The sequence below is a fragment of the Streptopelia decaocto genome (genome assembly GCF_964273445.1).
Source record: "Streptopelia decaocto genome assembly, chromosome: 1".
NCBI classification, from domain to species: Eukaryota; Metazoa; Chordata; class Aves; order Columbiformes; family Columbidae; genus Streptopelia; species Streptopelia decaocto.
Genome location: NC_138663.1, coordinates 25223670 through 25241125, shown reverse-complemented (window position 1 = coordinate 25241125; position 17456 = coordinate 25223670). Strand labels below are relative to the sequence as shown.

Here is a 17456-nt window from a genome sequence, read left to right as displayed (position 1 = left end):
TGGACGCAAGGAAGTTAAACACAAAATGCCTCATAGGTGGACTTAAAATACATACAAAAAGTGAAGGAGCCCTTAGGTCTATATAGAGTTATTTATTTGAAGTGCTGAATCTTGGTTAGTGTAGGTTGGGTCACTGCCTGGGTCTGGAACATTGCCCAGATCCAAGCGTAGCCTCTGTCCTTGCAAGAAAAACAGTTGTTAACATGTTTCTAACATTTTTGTGAGAACAACTTGACTCACTTTGATTCAGTGATGTTTGTAGTGCTGCACTAGCTGCATTATCTGCCTCCTCATTGCTCCCCAGACTTAAAGCGAATCACGGAAATATTCCGGTCTGTCTATTAGGGAGAGTAAGTTGCTGTATAAAACTATTCATGTAAGCAGGGGAACTTATGTGATTAATAAGCTGTAATTAACTGCCTTGATACATTTTTGAAGGAGCCTAAATTTAGATTTTTAAGGTTTTTTTTTTTTCTATTTCCACTGTGTTCCATCTCTGTGCCCGTGTGATCTCAGTACTGACAAAAGCAAGGCTTCAGTTCAGCATCCCTTGTCATGCCTTGTGCAGTAGAATAAACATCGTCACTAAGCAAATTATTCAGTTTTCAGCAGTAATTAGTTGGTTTTTGTGAAGGGAGCCTTGTTCAACTAGTGGCTGCTTGGTTACTTTAGCTGAATGAGAACATGCAGCAGTAAATTACCGCAAGCAGGCTGTTGGAGAAAGCAGGGTGAATTCTAACTTCAATCTGCTCATTTGGCACTAACTGCATGCAATCTGTTTCTGTCCATGTGTTAAAGCTACCTGCATGCAGCCTGCTGTTCAGTAAGTCATCAGGCTGTAAGGAGGCTGCATTTTCAGTCTGCTGTGCACCAGAAGGCAAACCTTTAATCAGTATCTTTTGAAAAAAGATCATGATTAATAAAAATCCATGAAATTCACTTCTGTGATTATAGCAGCAAGTGTGCTGCAAATTCATTAGAGTCAATGTTGACCCTATTATAGTTTAGAAAATAAATTACTACTTGAGCAGATTTGTAGGTGTTCTAGGAAAACAGACTTGCCTGTCTTACCCCTGTCTCCCAGCTGTGTATATTAAATGAGTGTCTGGGGATATGTAAAATTTAGTGCTGGACATAGCTATTAGACAGCAAGTTCTTTTGAATGAAATATGTATCAATTTTCAAAGGCAAATCAGTCCTTCATTACTTCATTCTTTTCACGGTAAGACACAGTGTGGTAAAAGGGACATATAAATAATATACATACTGTCTATAAATACGCTTATCTTTTCTATTTTGATACAGTCTTCATTGTGTGCATTATCCAATAAACTTTAATCTTGAATGATGTTGACTGATTTAAGTATTGTATTTTTACTGAAGCTTTTAACTGAAGAGAAAGAAAAGAGGAAAAAAAAAAAAGAACCAACAACCCACTGCTTCTTAAGTCTTCACATTCTCTCACTCTCTTTCATACACACAGAGTAAAAGTCATAGTCTTCCCTTCTGTACTACCATAGACTTATACAGCACCTTCTAAATGTAAGTAGCTTCAATGTTAGTTATGGATAGTGTGGAATGGAGACCTAGCTGTGCACTGTCCATCTGTCCTGGACATTTGCACAGAGACTTTCTCTAGTGTCGTTTACACATTCTTAGTTTTAGCTCTCACATTTCTTTGTGTATGCAATGAGATTCTAAACTTTACATCAAGTAATAGATTTTTCATAAAATGTTTGCTGGTTACAGTTAAAAATATTTGTGTAAACGCTCTTTCTAAAAATATACCCTCTCAAGATCTTTGAGCCTGTCCCTTGACTCACTTAAACAAACAACCTAATATCTTAATATGAGAAGAGTCTGATATTTGATCAGAAAAGCCTCAGAGATTGATCTTTTACCAGAGATGGGCCCGTCATTGAAGGCCACTTTAAAAAAATATGGTCAGTTTGTTGCTTGTGGGGCTGACCGCAGCTGTGACCTGCCTCCCACCGAGCTGCTGGGAGAGCACAAGGTGTCAGGGATCATTCCAGCTCAGGATGGTGCATTGCAACCAGTGCACTCCTGATTCACATGCCCCTTTTATCCTTTGCACCTTTCAGGTGGGGAGCAGTATTCGCTGAGTTGGTCTTCCACAGAATGGACATCCCCAGGCTTGGGTCTGGCCCTATGGCACACCCCTGTGTCTCTCTGACCTGGATGATATTTCTCATTGCAGAGTGGTCACTGAGCAGACAAACTGTTTGTACCAGTCTCACTGCAGGGCAAGCACAGGTCCTTTCTGCAGAGGTGCTGCTTTTTGAAGAGGGGGGCGTTCAGCTCCTGGGAGCTGGCTTGAATGACTGGGGTGTTCAACACAGCTGCTCTTAGGATCTGGCCCTGCGTGCTCCCCAGTTCACCAGTGAAGACAGCCAACATCAAAGCGCATGGATATGTGAAGCTGCCTGCGTGCTCGGGCTCTTCAAACATGTGCGTCAGTGCGGACTGTAAATATGCAAAGGGAAATACCTCCTGTTGTCCACCAGATACAGGCGTGCTTCCCATTAGAGTGAAACCTCCACACATATGTAGATTCTGTCTTTACATGAAAGGCAGGAACTTGCTGGGTTTTTTGGCATTGTCTGGAAAAACAGTTTCAGAAGTTTTCCACTTGGTGTTTTAGTGGCTTCCTCAGTGTTCCCCAGACCATGCATGGCTCTGAAGTCTATTCCAAAACCTACTATGAGAACCACAGAGAACAATTTCTGTATAAAACAGTGTGTGCACTGATTCCTTAAATACAAAACATTTTAATTCACCCTGCAGCCAGCATAACATAAATAAAGAAACTCTCCTGGCTTTTTTTTAAGTGACTATATTTAGTCCCTTTATTTACTCTTTCCTTATCTTTGTATTATCTACTTTTCCAAGGTAACAAAGCTCTTGAAATCTTCCTGTCAGTCTATCCATGGCTCTTTAATAAAGGACTGAAAAATCCTTTGGGCCAGTTTAAGCTCTATTTAGACCAAGAGGACATTACTGATTTTTTTTTTTTTTTTTCAATAAGAAGAAAAAAAGAAGCAAAGTCAGTGTTCCTATTGAACTAGACTTGCAGAACTTTGTTATTTTGCATCCTTTTAGCGGTCACCAGCTCGTTATTCATCATGAACATTTTGCTGGAAAAAAACCCCAATATTACGTTCCTTGTCTCATGTCCATGGAACGTCTAGGAGAATCCAGGAAAATCAGTTGAGAAGAGAGAGAGAGATTTAAGCATCCTGGTGTCCAGTGAAACACACAATGTCCAATCTCCTTATGCAATTGCACAGGGAGTGGTAGTAAGGTAAAGCTTGTAGAGAAACGTTTAATATTTTTTAGTAGAATAAGTGACTGGGAAAAAAACAAACAAACAAACAAACAAACAGCAACACACACACACCCCAAAACCAAAACAACACCAAAATAAACAAACAAACAAAACCCCAAGCAAACAAACAAAAACACCCACTAAAACATAAACAACAAAACAAAACAAAACAAAACAAAAAGTATCTGGGTATAACCCTTTTTAAAATTTCATAGAACAGAGTTCAGCTAATAAAAATAAGATCCACCAGAGCCTGCACAGTGATTAGGGAGTCAGATGTATTGCCAAGCAGAAAATGGTATGGGAAGGAATGTATCAGAAGTGTACCTTTCTCTGGGAGTTACACATCCAGTCTTGGGTTACAGGAGGTTCTGTCCTCCACTTTGAATTGCCATGTGCTCTCTCAAGGAATTAAGTAGCTACTTCAGCTGGTCCTTTCTCACGTAAGCGTTAACAGGGAGGCTGGTGGTGCTCCGTCCATCCAGTTTCACCCTGTGTTCTTTACACACATCTAGCCTGTGAGTGGAGCAGGTTCAAGGCTCTTTAGAAGCTGGTATTTAATTATGGGTACAAAGCAAATGCAAACAGCTTCCCTAGGAGAGACTGAGGCAGAAGTGCCCGGAAATTGGGAGCTTGAACTGAAATCTTTGTTGCAAATCAATTAAAAGAGGGACATTGAACTGTTTGTTATATCACAGGGAAATCTTCTACCTATTATATGAAAGGGGAAAACAGTTTAGGCTTTGTACACTGCATGTTCCCAGTGACATGTCCTGAGAACACTTATCAAATCAAGCCCTGTTGGCAAAGGGATTTTTGAACTCTGTTAAGGCTTAATGGGCTGACTAACATAGCTCCACTGAGCTATGGGTAGTTTTGCCTACATCCACTAGAAGAAACTTAGGCACTTAGGAGCATGGTGACAACAGAGTAAAGGTTTTGAGATGATACATTACAGGTGTGGGTAGTAGTGGATGGAGCTTCCAGTCATCTGCCCAAACTGATACAGAAAATAAAAAATAGAGTCATAAATTGGACCCAGACACCCTAAATCTTTCCTTGGAATCTTAACCCCAAGCCCAAAATAAAGTTAATAGAGGTTCTTGATTTTGTGCTAAAAGCGAAAAACTATTACTTGTGGTACAGTACATCCTGAAACACTGAGTTCAAATCTGCAAGTTTTGCTTGCTGTGAAAAGCAGCTTTAACAATGGCTTTAGCAGATGTACAGCTCACTGGACCAAGTCCTTGGCTAACATGTGTTTTTTCAATGCATTACATTCATTGTCAGAGTATTTCAGTTTCAGAAATCATGAATGAACAGTAATGCTTTTCAAGTCATTCTTTCTCTCATGCCTTTTCATACTTTCTGAAGGCAGTAATGGCTGTTCAGTCTGGGAAGTTCTACTGTGTTTGTCATAGCTGTGATAGAAAGGTCTTAGTCTAAAATCAAAGGGACGAGGCTAGAGCTCAGGGATCTCTTGCACATAGGAAGGTGTAGAGTATAGATCTCTCTGCAATGTGAAATGTGAGTGCCATATATCCTGAGCATGGGAGGGTAAAAATAGCCACAAGATTGTGGGATTTCTCAGCTAATACAGTACATTTTTTACCGAACTAAGAGGGAAAACAGTCGGGGCCATATCGGCACTTTATTGAGAGAGAACCATAAATACCTAATAATTCCTTTTGTTATCATGTAAAATATTTACTTCTTGCACTGTGAAAGCATGTGGTTTTCTCAAGCTATTCCCCATTTTCAGATAGTGGACTGGGCAAAAGTCAACGCACATCGAGAGCTTGCACTACAAAAAGAGGTGGGGGGAAAGTGGAGGACTAAGTGGGAATCCAAAACTAATGCAGCTCTTAGAGCCTCCAGGTCAACCTTACCACCTCACTTTTTAAACTACAAAACCACCAGAACCTAAAATAGCAAATTGCCTCTCTTTATCTGCTATTTCTTGGTCCTGTTTTATCTTCATTTTGAGAGAGGAAAAAACACTACATTCTTTTCATTCTTCTATTTTTTTTTTTTCTTGCATTGTGTTTTTAGATTATAAAGTACACGAGCTGGAAATTATCACTGTTCTTGCTTGGGAAAACTATCGTTAGTTGCATTAGGAAAACATATTTGCTAAGAAAAGACTTGTGAAATCCATGCAGATGTTAGCTTCAAATATTGAAAAAATCTGTAATTATCTTTAAGTACAGTTAAAAATATTTTCCAGCACTTATGTTTACAATATTTTATTCTTAATGGAGTTGATTTTCACATTCAGCCATCTGCTTTGACTAATTCTGCTGCATCTCTGAGCTGTTCAGAATCATAATTTGCAAATCTCTGCTAGATTAAGAGTCATGTTTTTTACCCCAGATGCAAAACTTTGAACTATTGACCATTTGGGAGCAGAAAGGCAGATGCAGAATCTAACTGATATTGTAAGCAGTATTAAACATGATGTAAAAAGGAATTGAATCAAAATCCTTAATAGATTGAAATAATTCTTTTATATTCCCTACACACAAAAGAAATATTAAAATAGTGGTATGCAACTTGCAACATTTTCTCTTTCTAAGTACTGCTCATTTCTCAAAACAGTTTTCTAGCTTTCTCTGAGGTTAGCATTAGTGTGGAGGAAGCCACTTTGCATCTGCTCTAGTGTCAAGATGAAATTTATTTGTCCATATAATCTATATGTGCTTTGAGGCAGTTATCTTTGTAGATAGGAACCTACTGGGATTTTCAAAAAACTCTTTAGCAGATAATAAAGATATTGTGTAGATATGACATCCTTCTCTAACTGGTTAAAGCATGTGGCATTATTCCCCCCAAAAATTCCTATGCAGAAGTTTCTGCTTGAGAGAGGAAAATCCTGCAATGGTATGCTTATATTCTTAAGACAAAATAATAGCAACAACATGAATAGCACTAAGTAAGTACTTGAAAGCAATTCAGACTGATGGCTGCACCTTGTCCACATTTCAAAGTGTTCTCTGATGTTTCCACCATGCCTTGACAATATGGCCAGTATCTCAGCTTTCCATATCATTCCCCGTCTCCTGCTGATGTCTGTGCACTGCATCTTCCAACTCTGTGAGTGTCCAGACCCTTTTCTAAAGAGCTTTTATGGCCTCTATCAGATCCCCGTGGAACTGAGCCTCTCATCATCATTTAATGTGTCTCTTTTGTGACAGTGTCTTTGGGGTCATTGAGGAAATACTATCCCATTTTTGCAGATGGAACATATTAGGTTCCTTACAAAACACAGTGGTGGCAGTCTCTTTCCTTTAAAACATAGCTGCAACACACGGACACACTGCTCCATCAGTTCACCCCATTAATCCTATACTCTCTGTTTAAAGGTTTGGTGTGTCTTTTGATGTAGGCAATGTCTTCATCTATGTCTTAGACAGTGCTTGATTAATAATAGTCGTTGTTTCCCAGGCAAAAGCAGTAGTGAACTGAAATGCCTCAGGAGACTGCTTCTCTCCTTGTGAGAGCTTTCTAGACCTATTTTATGGACCCAGGAGTTTCAGTTCTATCTAGTTAATTTTGACTGTTGAACTGAACCACCCTAAACCTCTAAATCTTTAGGGATTCATCTGTCACTGAATTAATGCAGCCAGCCAGAGAGAGATGGCTGAATAGAAGTCAATATGCCAACTGTTCCTTCATTTGTTACTGCCATATTAATAAAGTTGATAGAATGGAACTAATCCATCTGCTCACAATTTATTCCCTAGCAATAAGATACAATTTCATTATTTCATGATCTCACTCTTTGACTAATTTTATTAGAGTTCCTTCTATAGCATCATTTTTAATCACTCTTTATCCAGTTTTACCTATGTATAAAATAGAGAAAGATGGACTGAAGAGAGATGAAAGAATTTAATGAGAAACCCAGGTTAGCTTAAGTAAAGCCAGATCAAATAAAGTCAGCAAGCCCACAAAGGTTTCAAAAAAGTGTTCAAAAAAGTGTTCAAAACTACCTCTTGTACAGGAAGCTTTGTTCTAAAATGTAAATGGTCAAAAGCAATAAGTCAGCCTTGGCATCATCAGGAGGTGATGCAGAGCTGTGGTGCCTCAGGGGAGGTGGCTGGGTGACCTGCCAGGCTGATGGGCAGCGCTGGATGAAGGACTGCAGAGTCAGAGCCTGATGGGTGGAGAGGTCCCCTCCCTTCTTCACTAAGAACTATTGAATGAGGTTTTTATCATCTACTAGTTCACAGACATGTGTGGGCTTAGAATGTTAAAAGGATGCAGGATTTTGGCTACACGCTGGTTGTATGCAATGCTGAAATGAATTCCTGTGAGCTTAGTTACATTTATCTTTGTTTAGTTTAAAACATTCATATATGCTGATCCTTTATTAGTCTAATAGGGGTAATCTTCAGTGATTTGGAATGGGTGCAGTCTCAGACATGAGCACCTAAGCAGAAATTACCTGGGTTTTTTTTGAAGTATGGAGCCCACCATTCTCATCGATCACTTGGGGTTTTAATACAAATGCAAGAGCAAATCTTATTGAGAAAGCTGAGAGTAGAGCCCAGATGCAGGCATCCTGGGTGGGAGTTTCCAGACCATTCAATTCATTAACATATATCTGCTTCCACTAAAAGTGATAGTTTTAGAAACAACTTTGAGTGGACAGCATTGTGTTATTCCAGAAAAATTCTGAAAATCCTACTTTCCTATTTTAAAATGTCTTTTTGAGCTGACAGCAGCAACTATAGATACTGAAATTAATTTTATTTTTGTTATGTGGTGCACTGTCACTGCTGGAGCAGTGACTGTTTGAATGAACAGAGATGGACAATTTGTTCCTATTTGTTATGACTTTTCCCAGGAAAGTCGTGGGCTTCTTACTTTCTTTCCTTTTAACTGCTTCCAGTTTGGGGGAAGCTCATGGGGTTAATCTGTAGGTGATTACTGCAATTTCAAAGTAATCATCCTTTCATTAGAGTGGAGGTGGTAAAAAGGTACAACAGCAAGGAAAAAAACCATGAATAGTTAAGTTAGATCTCTTAATCTAAATCATAATTGCAACCACAATGGTATTATCGATATGACATTCATTCCATGATATTAGCTGCATGACTGTGGGTCATCTTTATAATGCTTTGATTATCTCTCTCACACACACATCTATATGATTTTAAAACTGGTATTTTTTTTAATATTTATGTACACATGAGTGAAAATATGTATCTGCATATGCATGTACATAAGTACACAACTGAGAGGCAATACAGTGCAGTTATTGAAAGCTGAGCTAAACAAACAAAATTCTTGTTGTACCAGGCACCTAGACAACAAATAAATGAAATAAATATGCATTACTAGCTCCCAGTTAACAATGTGAGAAAACTGTAAAGTAGCAGACGCAAAAATCTGAGTGATCTCTTAAAGGCTAAAACTTATTTCCTTTGTAAAGAGCCAAGTTCACTGTAGTGTGCTCTGAACAGAAAAAGTTCTCATTTCACAGAGCAGATGGATTCCAGAAATGTTTACTCTCTAAGTATCAACTGATGTTGACTGAAAGCTATCTAGATGTTCAGAAGAAAGCTTTATTCCTCTTATTCATTAGTGTCCAGAAAGTCTTCTGTAAAGATAAAAGAAAGTTTACTAGTAAAATGCCAAATCAGTCTTATAGTCAATTCTAACTGTGAAATGAAGGACGTAATGTATGGGAAATTTTCTTTTGATTCTAGTCCAGACATTTCAAGGGTCTTTTAAAGTCTGCCTTCTAGAAAAGAAGGTTTGCAGGGAGATCAGACACAGAGCAAGAGCTATCATTTAAGTTTACATGCCTGGCTCTCATCTTTGCCATGAGTCATCTTGTGTAAACGTACTTAAGATCATAAGATGTTTCACCTTTGAGCAAGGCAAGAAGGATGTCATGTCACTGCATCACCTGTAGAGTACTTAAAAAAATCTGCAAATAGTTATAAAAGTCCTTAATGTGCCTAACATTGGTGGAACTGCAGTAGATCTATGGCTGCTGCAGATTCATTCTGCACTTTATATTAAATATGTCAATGATGATAAAGGATTGGTCTCCCACAAAAGGATGAAACAGATAAGGCTTGTTTAGTGATTCACAATATCTGACGACCCTCTACTTTTAGATGTTAATTACATATTAAACACAAGCAGTGTCCTTTAAAATAATAGTTTCCATACTTTGTAAACACAACCAAGTTAAAGGGAATCAGTTACACAGTTTGAACTGCAGACTGATTGTGAATAATAATAAACCAGCCACATGAAACTGTTGTCACTGATATTGTCCAAGGAATGCAACTAAAATCAATTTTTTCTTTGTTTAAACACATACCCTGGGTAGAGATATGAACAAGAAAATCCCTGTTAAGCTATTTTATGGCACTATGTTGAGAGCAATGGCAGCACATTCAGGAATTTCAGGCTTTCTTGTGAAGTCCTGTGCAAATCGTTTTACTGCAAAGTAGAATCTTTCTGGTGTTAATATTAGTTGAAGTAACACTGTCAAATAGCTCTATCCAGTGTGTCCAGACCCAGAGACTCCAAGACAACATCACAGTTTAACACTAGATGATACTGTGCCATTCATTTTGTTATAACAGCTTTCCCTAATTATGGAGCATTAAGCAGAGAACAGGACAACTGTGCAACAGAACCCATACATATCTACTATTTCTCTGCCTTTTTATGTACATAAATGACCTTAACCCTTTGAAGTCATTGGAAAGATCTTTTGTTTGGTTGGTTGTTGTTTTTTGGTTTTGTTTTTGTTTTTCGCCACATAATTTCATGCAATCAGAATAATTGTGAGACAGCTATTTAACTTTGGGTTTTGATTGCATAATCGAGACCCACCAGTATTTACTAAATTCCAGGATGGATTAATAACTCCATCTATATCAGTGGCACATATCCTACTAACTGTCAAGCTTCACCTTGACAATATTAGGACATACTTGTAATTTGCTCAGTGGTCCAATTTAAGTATAGCATCCAAGATATAACATAATTTCAAGGAAACAGTGGATGCTATTACATGATAGTTGCCAAATTAATTTTAATATAATTTTTGAAAAGACAAATAGAAATTAGCATATTTCTGTGAAGAAAAGACTAATTAAATATTTTTTTCTTTTGGGAGAAAAAACATTTTCTTTTTCTTTTTGATTTCAAAGATACTCCTTGAAACAAACATACTCCAGTAGAAATACGTTTCTATTTGTGTAGCTTGTTTGTAACTAATTAGTATAATAAGCGTATGCAATTCTTTAAAAAGACAAATTTTGAATTATTGAACATTTGCGTGACTAATATTCCATTTAGCCAAAAAGGACCTCAGCTGCATTTTTCATACAGTATTTAAAAATAAAAGCACATTAAGTAATGATTCCCATGTTTAAATTTTCATAATATTTTCTTCTTTGTCATAAAACAGTCTTTTTCATTCTTTTAAGTCCCAGTTTTACAGCTTTTTGGTTTTGGTGAAAATAACCCTCATTCCATTCTGCTGAGCTTATCACAACGCAGAAGTGAGGGTCAGACAATAAAGTATGAGATAGCAGACACTACTTCTTAAGCTAACACTAACCCCAGAATGTTCCTATCTTCTTATGAAACAACCGACAACAGCACCAGTTTGGGCAATGTGGTGTGGAGGATGAGTATTTTTACCAAGTAATTCAAAGAGATATTCGTCTGAACTAATGTAGATATGTGCCTCAGAATTGTTCTAATTGTTCTCTTTTCACAGTTGAGGAAGAAAGGCTGTGATGTGATTCATTTTATCCTGAAGTGCACATCTAAAACAGGTTAAAAAGGTGTACTAGGAATACTATTTCTCTGCAGAAATGATAAAGGAAAACTAAAGTAAGCAACTTGGGCAGCTCTATATACTGTAAATATCAAAAATTATCAAAAGAATTGCCCAACGTCACAAATGCAGTGATGTCATTTATATCATGTCTGTGGATGCCTGAACATTATAACAGTAAGGCACAAAGGTGATACAACCCATTACTTAAAATGTAGAAACCCACATGTGCTAAAACTTATCATAAGGAATCACTATTTATCTGGATATTTCATCTGAAATTCTTGGGAGCTGGCAGCACCTCTGGCCTTCTACGTAGAATAATGTTCAAGTTTTCTAAAAGCCGATAACACTTTTTACTTGCAAATTTTAAGAAAGTTGATTTCAAACAGAGTGATTGCTATTCTAGGTTGTTACTGCTAGAATTTTAGACATCTTGTATTAATTGATTCTCATATGCATTTCTACTAATCTCTATGAGGTTTACCAGAAATGATCAAAATGTGAGAAACAGCCCCTCATGAAGTGTTTTTACAGTGTATGTCATTGCATTAGCAGTCTCTTCTTTAACTAGAACACGATAAAGAAAGGTCAGATTCTTTTCTATGAAGAAAAGTAGTTAAAGGTGAAAGTTTTTAGAAAGAAATATGCCCATTATTAATGTTAACCTTATGGTAGTGTCTGAGGTTTACTATGGATTACATTTCACATGAAGAACCACAAGAAGATTATATTTATAGTTATATTAAAACCTTTCTGTCAGAACCCCTAATAAGTATTTGTAATTGCTCTACTAGCTCAAACCTTTTTCCCTTGACATTTTTTTTTCCTCTTTTCTTTATGCACCTGTATCTCCTGAAGTGAATTTGGGGCATTTCATCACAGAAATGTATTCCATATGACTGCAGATATGCATAGAAAACTGCTAAGGGCAAATAGGTAGAGATGGTACAATAAGTAGAGACAACACAACATTATATGAATATTATATATGTTTGACTTAAAAATTTTTTTTGTATCTTTAGGAAATGCAACATCTTATACATTTACTGCAGACTGGGATGATTTATTACAAAACCATTGTCTGAATGGAAAAGGGATTCTGAATTTCATGTTAAAAATATGTCTTGAAGAGCAAAGGCTGAATGAATTGCAGAACCAACCAACCCTAAATAACTTTTTTCCTCTTTAAATGACCTTGAAGAGGATTTCAAAGTCATACGGATGGGTATAGTGCTGTCATTTTCACAGATTTCATTTTAATTCAGGACTGTGGTTCTCGAATTCGTCCAGAGGAGTCCTGTGGCTTGCAGCCTCTGTCTCATGAATACCTCTCAGCAATTTCACAGACGGTGTTTAAGACCTGTGATGCTGGAGACACAAAAGGTTCGTACTTAATCTTTCTTCTGAAAATGAACTCATGCACTTCATCAAAGTGAAACTAGAAACAATGTTCCCTCTTTTCTATGGACATGCAATAATCTAGACACAATAAATTTAACTAATCACTTGTAATAGTTACAGATTTTTAAAAACAGGTTAATTCGTTTATGAGGCAATTTTTGGTTAATAAGTTTCTAATCAGTGATCTACCACTGCTTGTGCTATTGTCATGTAACCTTTAAAATACATTGTAATATTTCCATCAAAACAATTTAAAATAAAAATTCTTTATTCTAAATGGGAGGTATCATCTCCTCCAAACAAAAATTATCATTAGAAAATGAACACATTTTGAGCCATTTGAATTTTATATTTCCGCTTCTATATTGGAAACACAAGACCAGTTGACAATTTCCAACAGTAAAGCATGTGTTTTTTTCACATTTTGAGACCATAAAAAACAAGATGGACAAATCAAACATTATACAATAACCAATACAATCAAGACATCTCTTTGGTTGCATGAGAACCCAGATCACCACAGAACAGCAGACAGACATCTAGGTCACAGATACATGAAGATTTGTGCAAGTGTACTTTAATAATCTGAGTAATCCACAAGACAACTCAGGCATGCAATCTCATTCATAGCTGAATTTGTTGCTGGATTAGACAATAAGTAATTGTGTTCAATTCTTTAATAGACAAATGAAAAATAACTCAACACTCCTGTATGGTCTCCTAACACAATTGTATTTTTTATCTTGCCATAAATAGGAACAGCTTCTCACAGCAGTAAATTTGCAAAAACTCATGAAATAATCAATACAGAGTAGAAGGAATGTGGGAACTGCCTCAATGCATCACTTTGTGTGAACCAGACAGGCATACATGTATTATTTTTGTGTTATATGAAGGGAACATACAGGTGAGACACTGTTGTACCTGGCAGCATATTTTAATCACACAGCAAGTTGTGAATCATAAAGAAGCACAACTCATCCTATGCTACTATATCAGGACATAAAGGCACTGGGATGCCCAAATCAAACCGACAGAAGAGTCTTTCTGGGGCAGACTATCTGTTTCCCCTGATATATAACATGTTTCTTTTGAATATTGTATCTAGGTAAGTGAAGCTGAATAGAAAGTGTCTTTTAACAGCCTTCTTGCAAATACTATACACATTTTAGATGGAAACAAACTTCAGGAGTTGTAGTCTCAAAGGACAAGTATATTAAACAGAGAAGAAAAGTTCTGCTTATAAAGCAAAGATTGCCAAGCGGTGTCTACTAAGCCTAGAACTGGGGTTTGCAATATCTGGCAATGAGTGGTTTTATAGCTTTAATGTACGTCACAACTTCCAAGTGGAACTGGAAAGGATTGCTTTTTGTGGAAAATTGTTCCAAATTTGTAACAACTGAAGGATATCCGATGCCTGGCAGTTAACATTTTCCTAACACGCATGGGAGCAATTGCAAATTCACAGCCAGAACAGCAACATCTCTTTTACTTAAATAAATTGCTTTTTCAGAGAAGCCAAGCAGTGTCTTGTTTCCTCTCAGAAGAAAATCCAAAACTTCTGCAGAAGTAAGGCAGTGTTATACATTGTTCTTATGCCAGGGAACAGCTTAGTTGTATAGGGATACCGTGGTACTATCACAGAAAAATGTACCTATGCTGGCAAAAGCTTGTGTTATGTACAGACATAGGCAGAGATAGAGATGAAACCTTAATTCTGACATTAAAGATAAAACTTAGAAGTCTGCTTTGCAGTTCAGTACAAACAGGATTTTGTGCCTCATTTCTAGTCCTTTGATGACGGGCAGAGGTGGTAGTTCAGGGTCTAACCAAGGGCAGAACTGGCTGCCTCCTGCCTTCATCACCACAGCACTCTGCTTTGGAGGAAGCTCTGCCCTTAATTCACACCATTTCTTTCACTTTTTCTCTCTCTGTTTTCAGTTTGTTTTGGGTTTTTGTGTGGTGGTTTGCTTTTTTTTAAAAAAAAAAAACCACAACAAATTGAAATATTCAACAGGGGAAGTTCATCTCTTTCCATCTTGTTTGGATCATGGCATGAACTTATGGTATCTGTAGCTACAAAAATCCTTTTTTACTTCAGAAAATACATTTTGATTCAATGGCATTTGAACCAGGCTATCATAGGAAAATTACCTCTCTGTTCAGTATCGCTGCATTATTAATAACACAGAAGTCGACAACCACTAACCATGTGTTTGGCTCCTCAGAGAGAGAAATAAATTGACAGAGACCAAGAGCATTGCGCTAAACTCCTGCAAATGAGTTGGGCTACTGCAGTCTGTGGAAATTTCGTGTGCAAACAGTTACAAAAGCTGCTGCATAAGAGATCACAGCCTCACTTCTAATGTTTTGCCTCGCTGCTATGACACGTGTGTTTTAGTTGTATCCAGCTGTCCACATTTTCTATGACTGTATCCAGTTTAACACAATTCTATAGGAGCTCTGTCTTCGCATTCAACGACTACCTGGATTTAGGTCCAGCAGAGACTTAAACTGATATTGAATTAAATGAGTGTCTCCTTTGATTACAAAGAGTAAATTTCAGTTTGGACATAAGTTTGTAGGCCTGAGGCAATTTTTTCTGTAGCATCAAAATCATGTTCTTTAAAAATATTTTTTTGATGTTCACAGATGCAACTAAAAGAAAAGAAAAAAAAGTCTGTCACAGATTCATGGATAAAACAAGTTTTTCAAGACTTAGGAAGCCAAATAGACACCAAATGTAAAAGTAAACTAGTCATAATTCAACAAGCTATCTTTAGCATCAATTTAGGTTAAATATTTATATTTTGAGTTGTCAGCTTAGCTTTTTTTTTTTTTTCTTTTTATATGGATAATTGTTTGGCACTATAGAAATACATTGATTTTGTTCTTGAAAGCAAAATATGTGTATCTGTGGCTACGAAGATGGGAAAGTTGGAATAAAGATAAAAGAGGCTGAAAGCCCTGTCCAGAAGAAACAAAACTATCAAATTAAGTGTATAGCCATTATTGGTTAAAACTTTTTAACTTTAGGCTAATGTTTTTAAAATACAAGGTAAACAGTCCTAATGTTTGGTTTTTTTTTAAGTATATTTCTTTACATACCATTTTAGGAAAACAGTTTATGGGGGCAGTGGCGTTGTTTAATCTCTTATCTTAAGCAAAAGATGGATGTATGCAACTGAAAAACTGCTTTAATGAGGCAAAAATCCAGTTTACTTTCACTCTTCCTGTGGAAAACTTCTTACCTACAGGCTTTCATAAAACTTTGTCTTTACCAGTTTTTAATTTGGGGATAAACTTAAAGCAACAGCAGCTCTCTCTTTCTTGCTCTCAGCAAAAATGCATTGACTAACTGTTGTGAAGTTACAGTAGGAAAAGTTAATAATAATTAGATTAATTGCATAAATTTACATACATAATTTTAAAAATCCATATAAATATAAAAACTGCAACTATTCTATTAGCATTAAATGTCAGTGCTTCCTATAAAGATGAGTTTATGTCCATATGTCCTTGTTCTATCATTGTTTTACATTTTCCACTAACCTTTAGCATATGCCAAAAATGGACCTATTTTTTTTCTTAATATACCTAGAGAGCTATTGAATATAAATCAAACACTATTAGAAAGAGACACTTGTCACTTTCAGTTGCCAAAATTTAAACTTTTATTGTTCAGATGTTTCAGCCTCTGGATAGTCATTTTATACAGTTCTGTTTTAGTACCTAAAACCAGATCAGCTCATAAATGTACAGGATGTTAAGAAGAAAATACCATAAAATGAAGGATCTCAGATCATAGAATCGTAGAAAGCCCTGAGTTGGAAGGGACCCACAAGGATCATCAGTTCCAACTCCTGTCCCTGCATAGGACAACCCCAAAATTCATACCACGTGTCTGAGAGCATTGTCCAAATGCTTCTTGAATACTGCCAGTTTTGGCTGTTATAGACATTGACAGAATGTTTACATATTTAGTTTGAAAGAAAAATTAAGTGAGGAAAAAACTCATTTGTTTTTTGAACATAGTGTCAATCCAGACTTCAAACTAACCAACCACTCTGTCCCTACCCTGTTACCAAAAAAGGCATAAAGCAATAAAATAAAGGTGTTTGTATGGCATCTATTGCTGTGTCATCAGAGACCTTGCACTTTGATAAAGATTCACTGTAATGCCTAGATGAAAAGTCTACATAGAATCTCACCCAGGGACAAACGTTTGGATATCTCCAAATAAATAATCAGGTTACAATCATGCTGCTTTCCCATCCTAATTAATTTTGAGCTGCATCTTTTACAAAACCTCAGCTGATGAGACTTATCCTTAAGGACAAATAGTTAGGTGATTAGGACACAGGTGATGCAAGTTTGGGACTCATCTGGACAAGAAGCACTGAGCAGCTTCATCTCCCCACCTGTACCCTAGCATGATGGAACTGAGCATCCCTCCTTCCTCTCCTTACATTATACTGAACCCCATTGCTTGCCCAACGGCAGCCTTCTGGAGGCACCTGTGGGAACCAAGGGAGCCAGGTTATGCTTACTGATCCACAGCATGATAAAGTCAATGTCCAGGCTTTTTTTAGGTCCAGTCTGCTGCTACTTGCTTCACCTCATCTACAAGTGTAGCTGAGGGTGGGATGAGCGTGTTCTGCATGAGGGAGAAGTAGTGGCAACTGTGCAGGCTACACAGAAGCTGGAACTGTGTGGTGGTAACACTGTGGGATATATTCTGCCCTTAGATTTACCAGTGCAGGCTCCCAAGCAAACAATTCTTGATGGTTTCATTTAGAAGGACATTTTTATCTGCTAAAATTATTTGTCTTGCTACTTACCAAAACATTTGCTTGGGTCTTTTGTTCAGTGCAAGGACAGGCTGCCTCC

At 37.1% G+C, this 17456-nt stretch overlaps 1 protein-coding gene across 2 annotated transcripts in view; it reads left to right on the top strand.

Annotated features, from left to right (window-relative positions):
* CPED1 (cadherin like and PC-esterase domain containing 1) overlaps positions 1 to 17456 on the top strand; it is a 149199-nt gene that overhangs the window by 112358 nt on the left and 19385 nt on the right. For both annotated transcript variants that reach the window (XR_014185334.1, XM_082064825.1), the window contains one exon: positions 12431 to 12548. Coding sequence is in view for 1 of the 2 variants with exons in the window: in XM_082064825.1 (XP_081920951.1) it covers positions 12431 to 12548 (118 nt within the window). In the remaining variant the exon portion in view is untranslated. The remainder of the gene's footprint in view (positions 1 to 12430; positions 12549 to 17456) is intronic.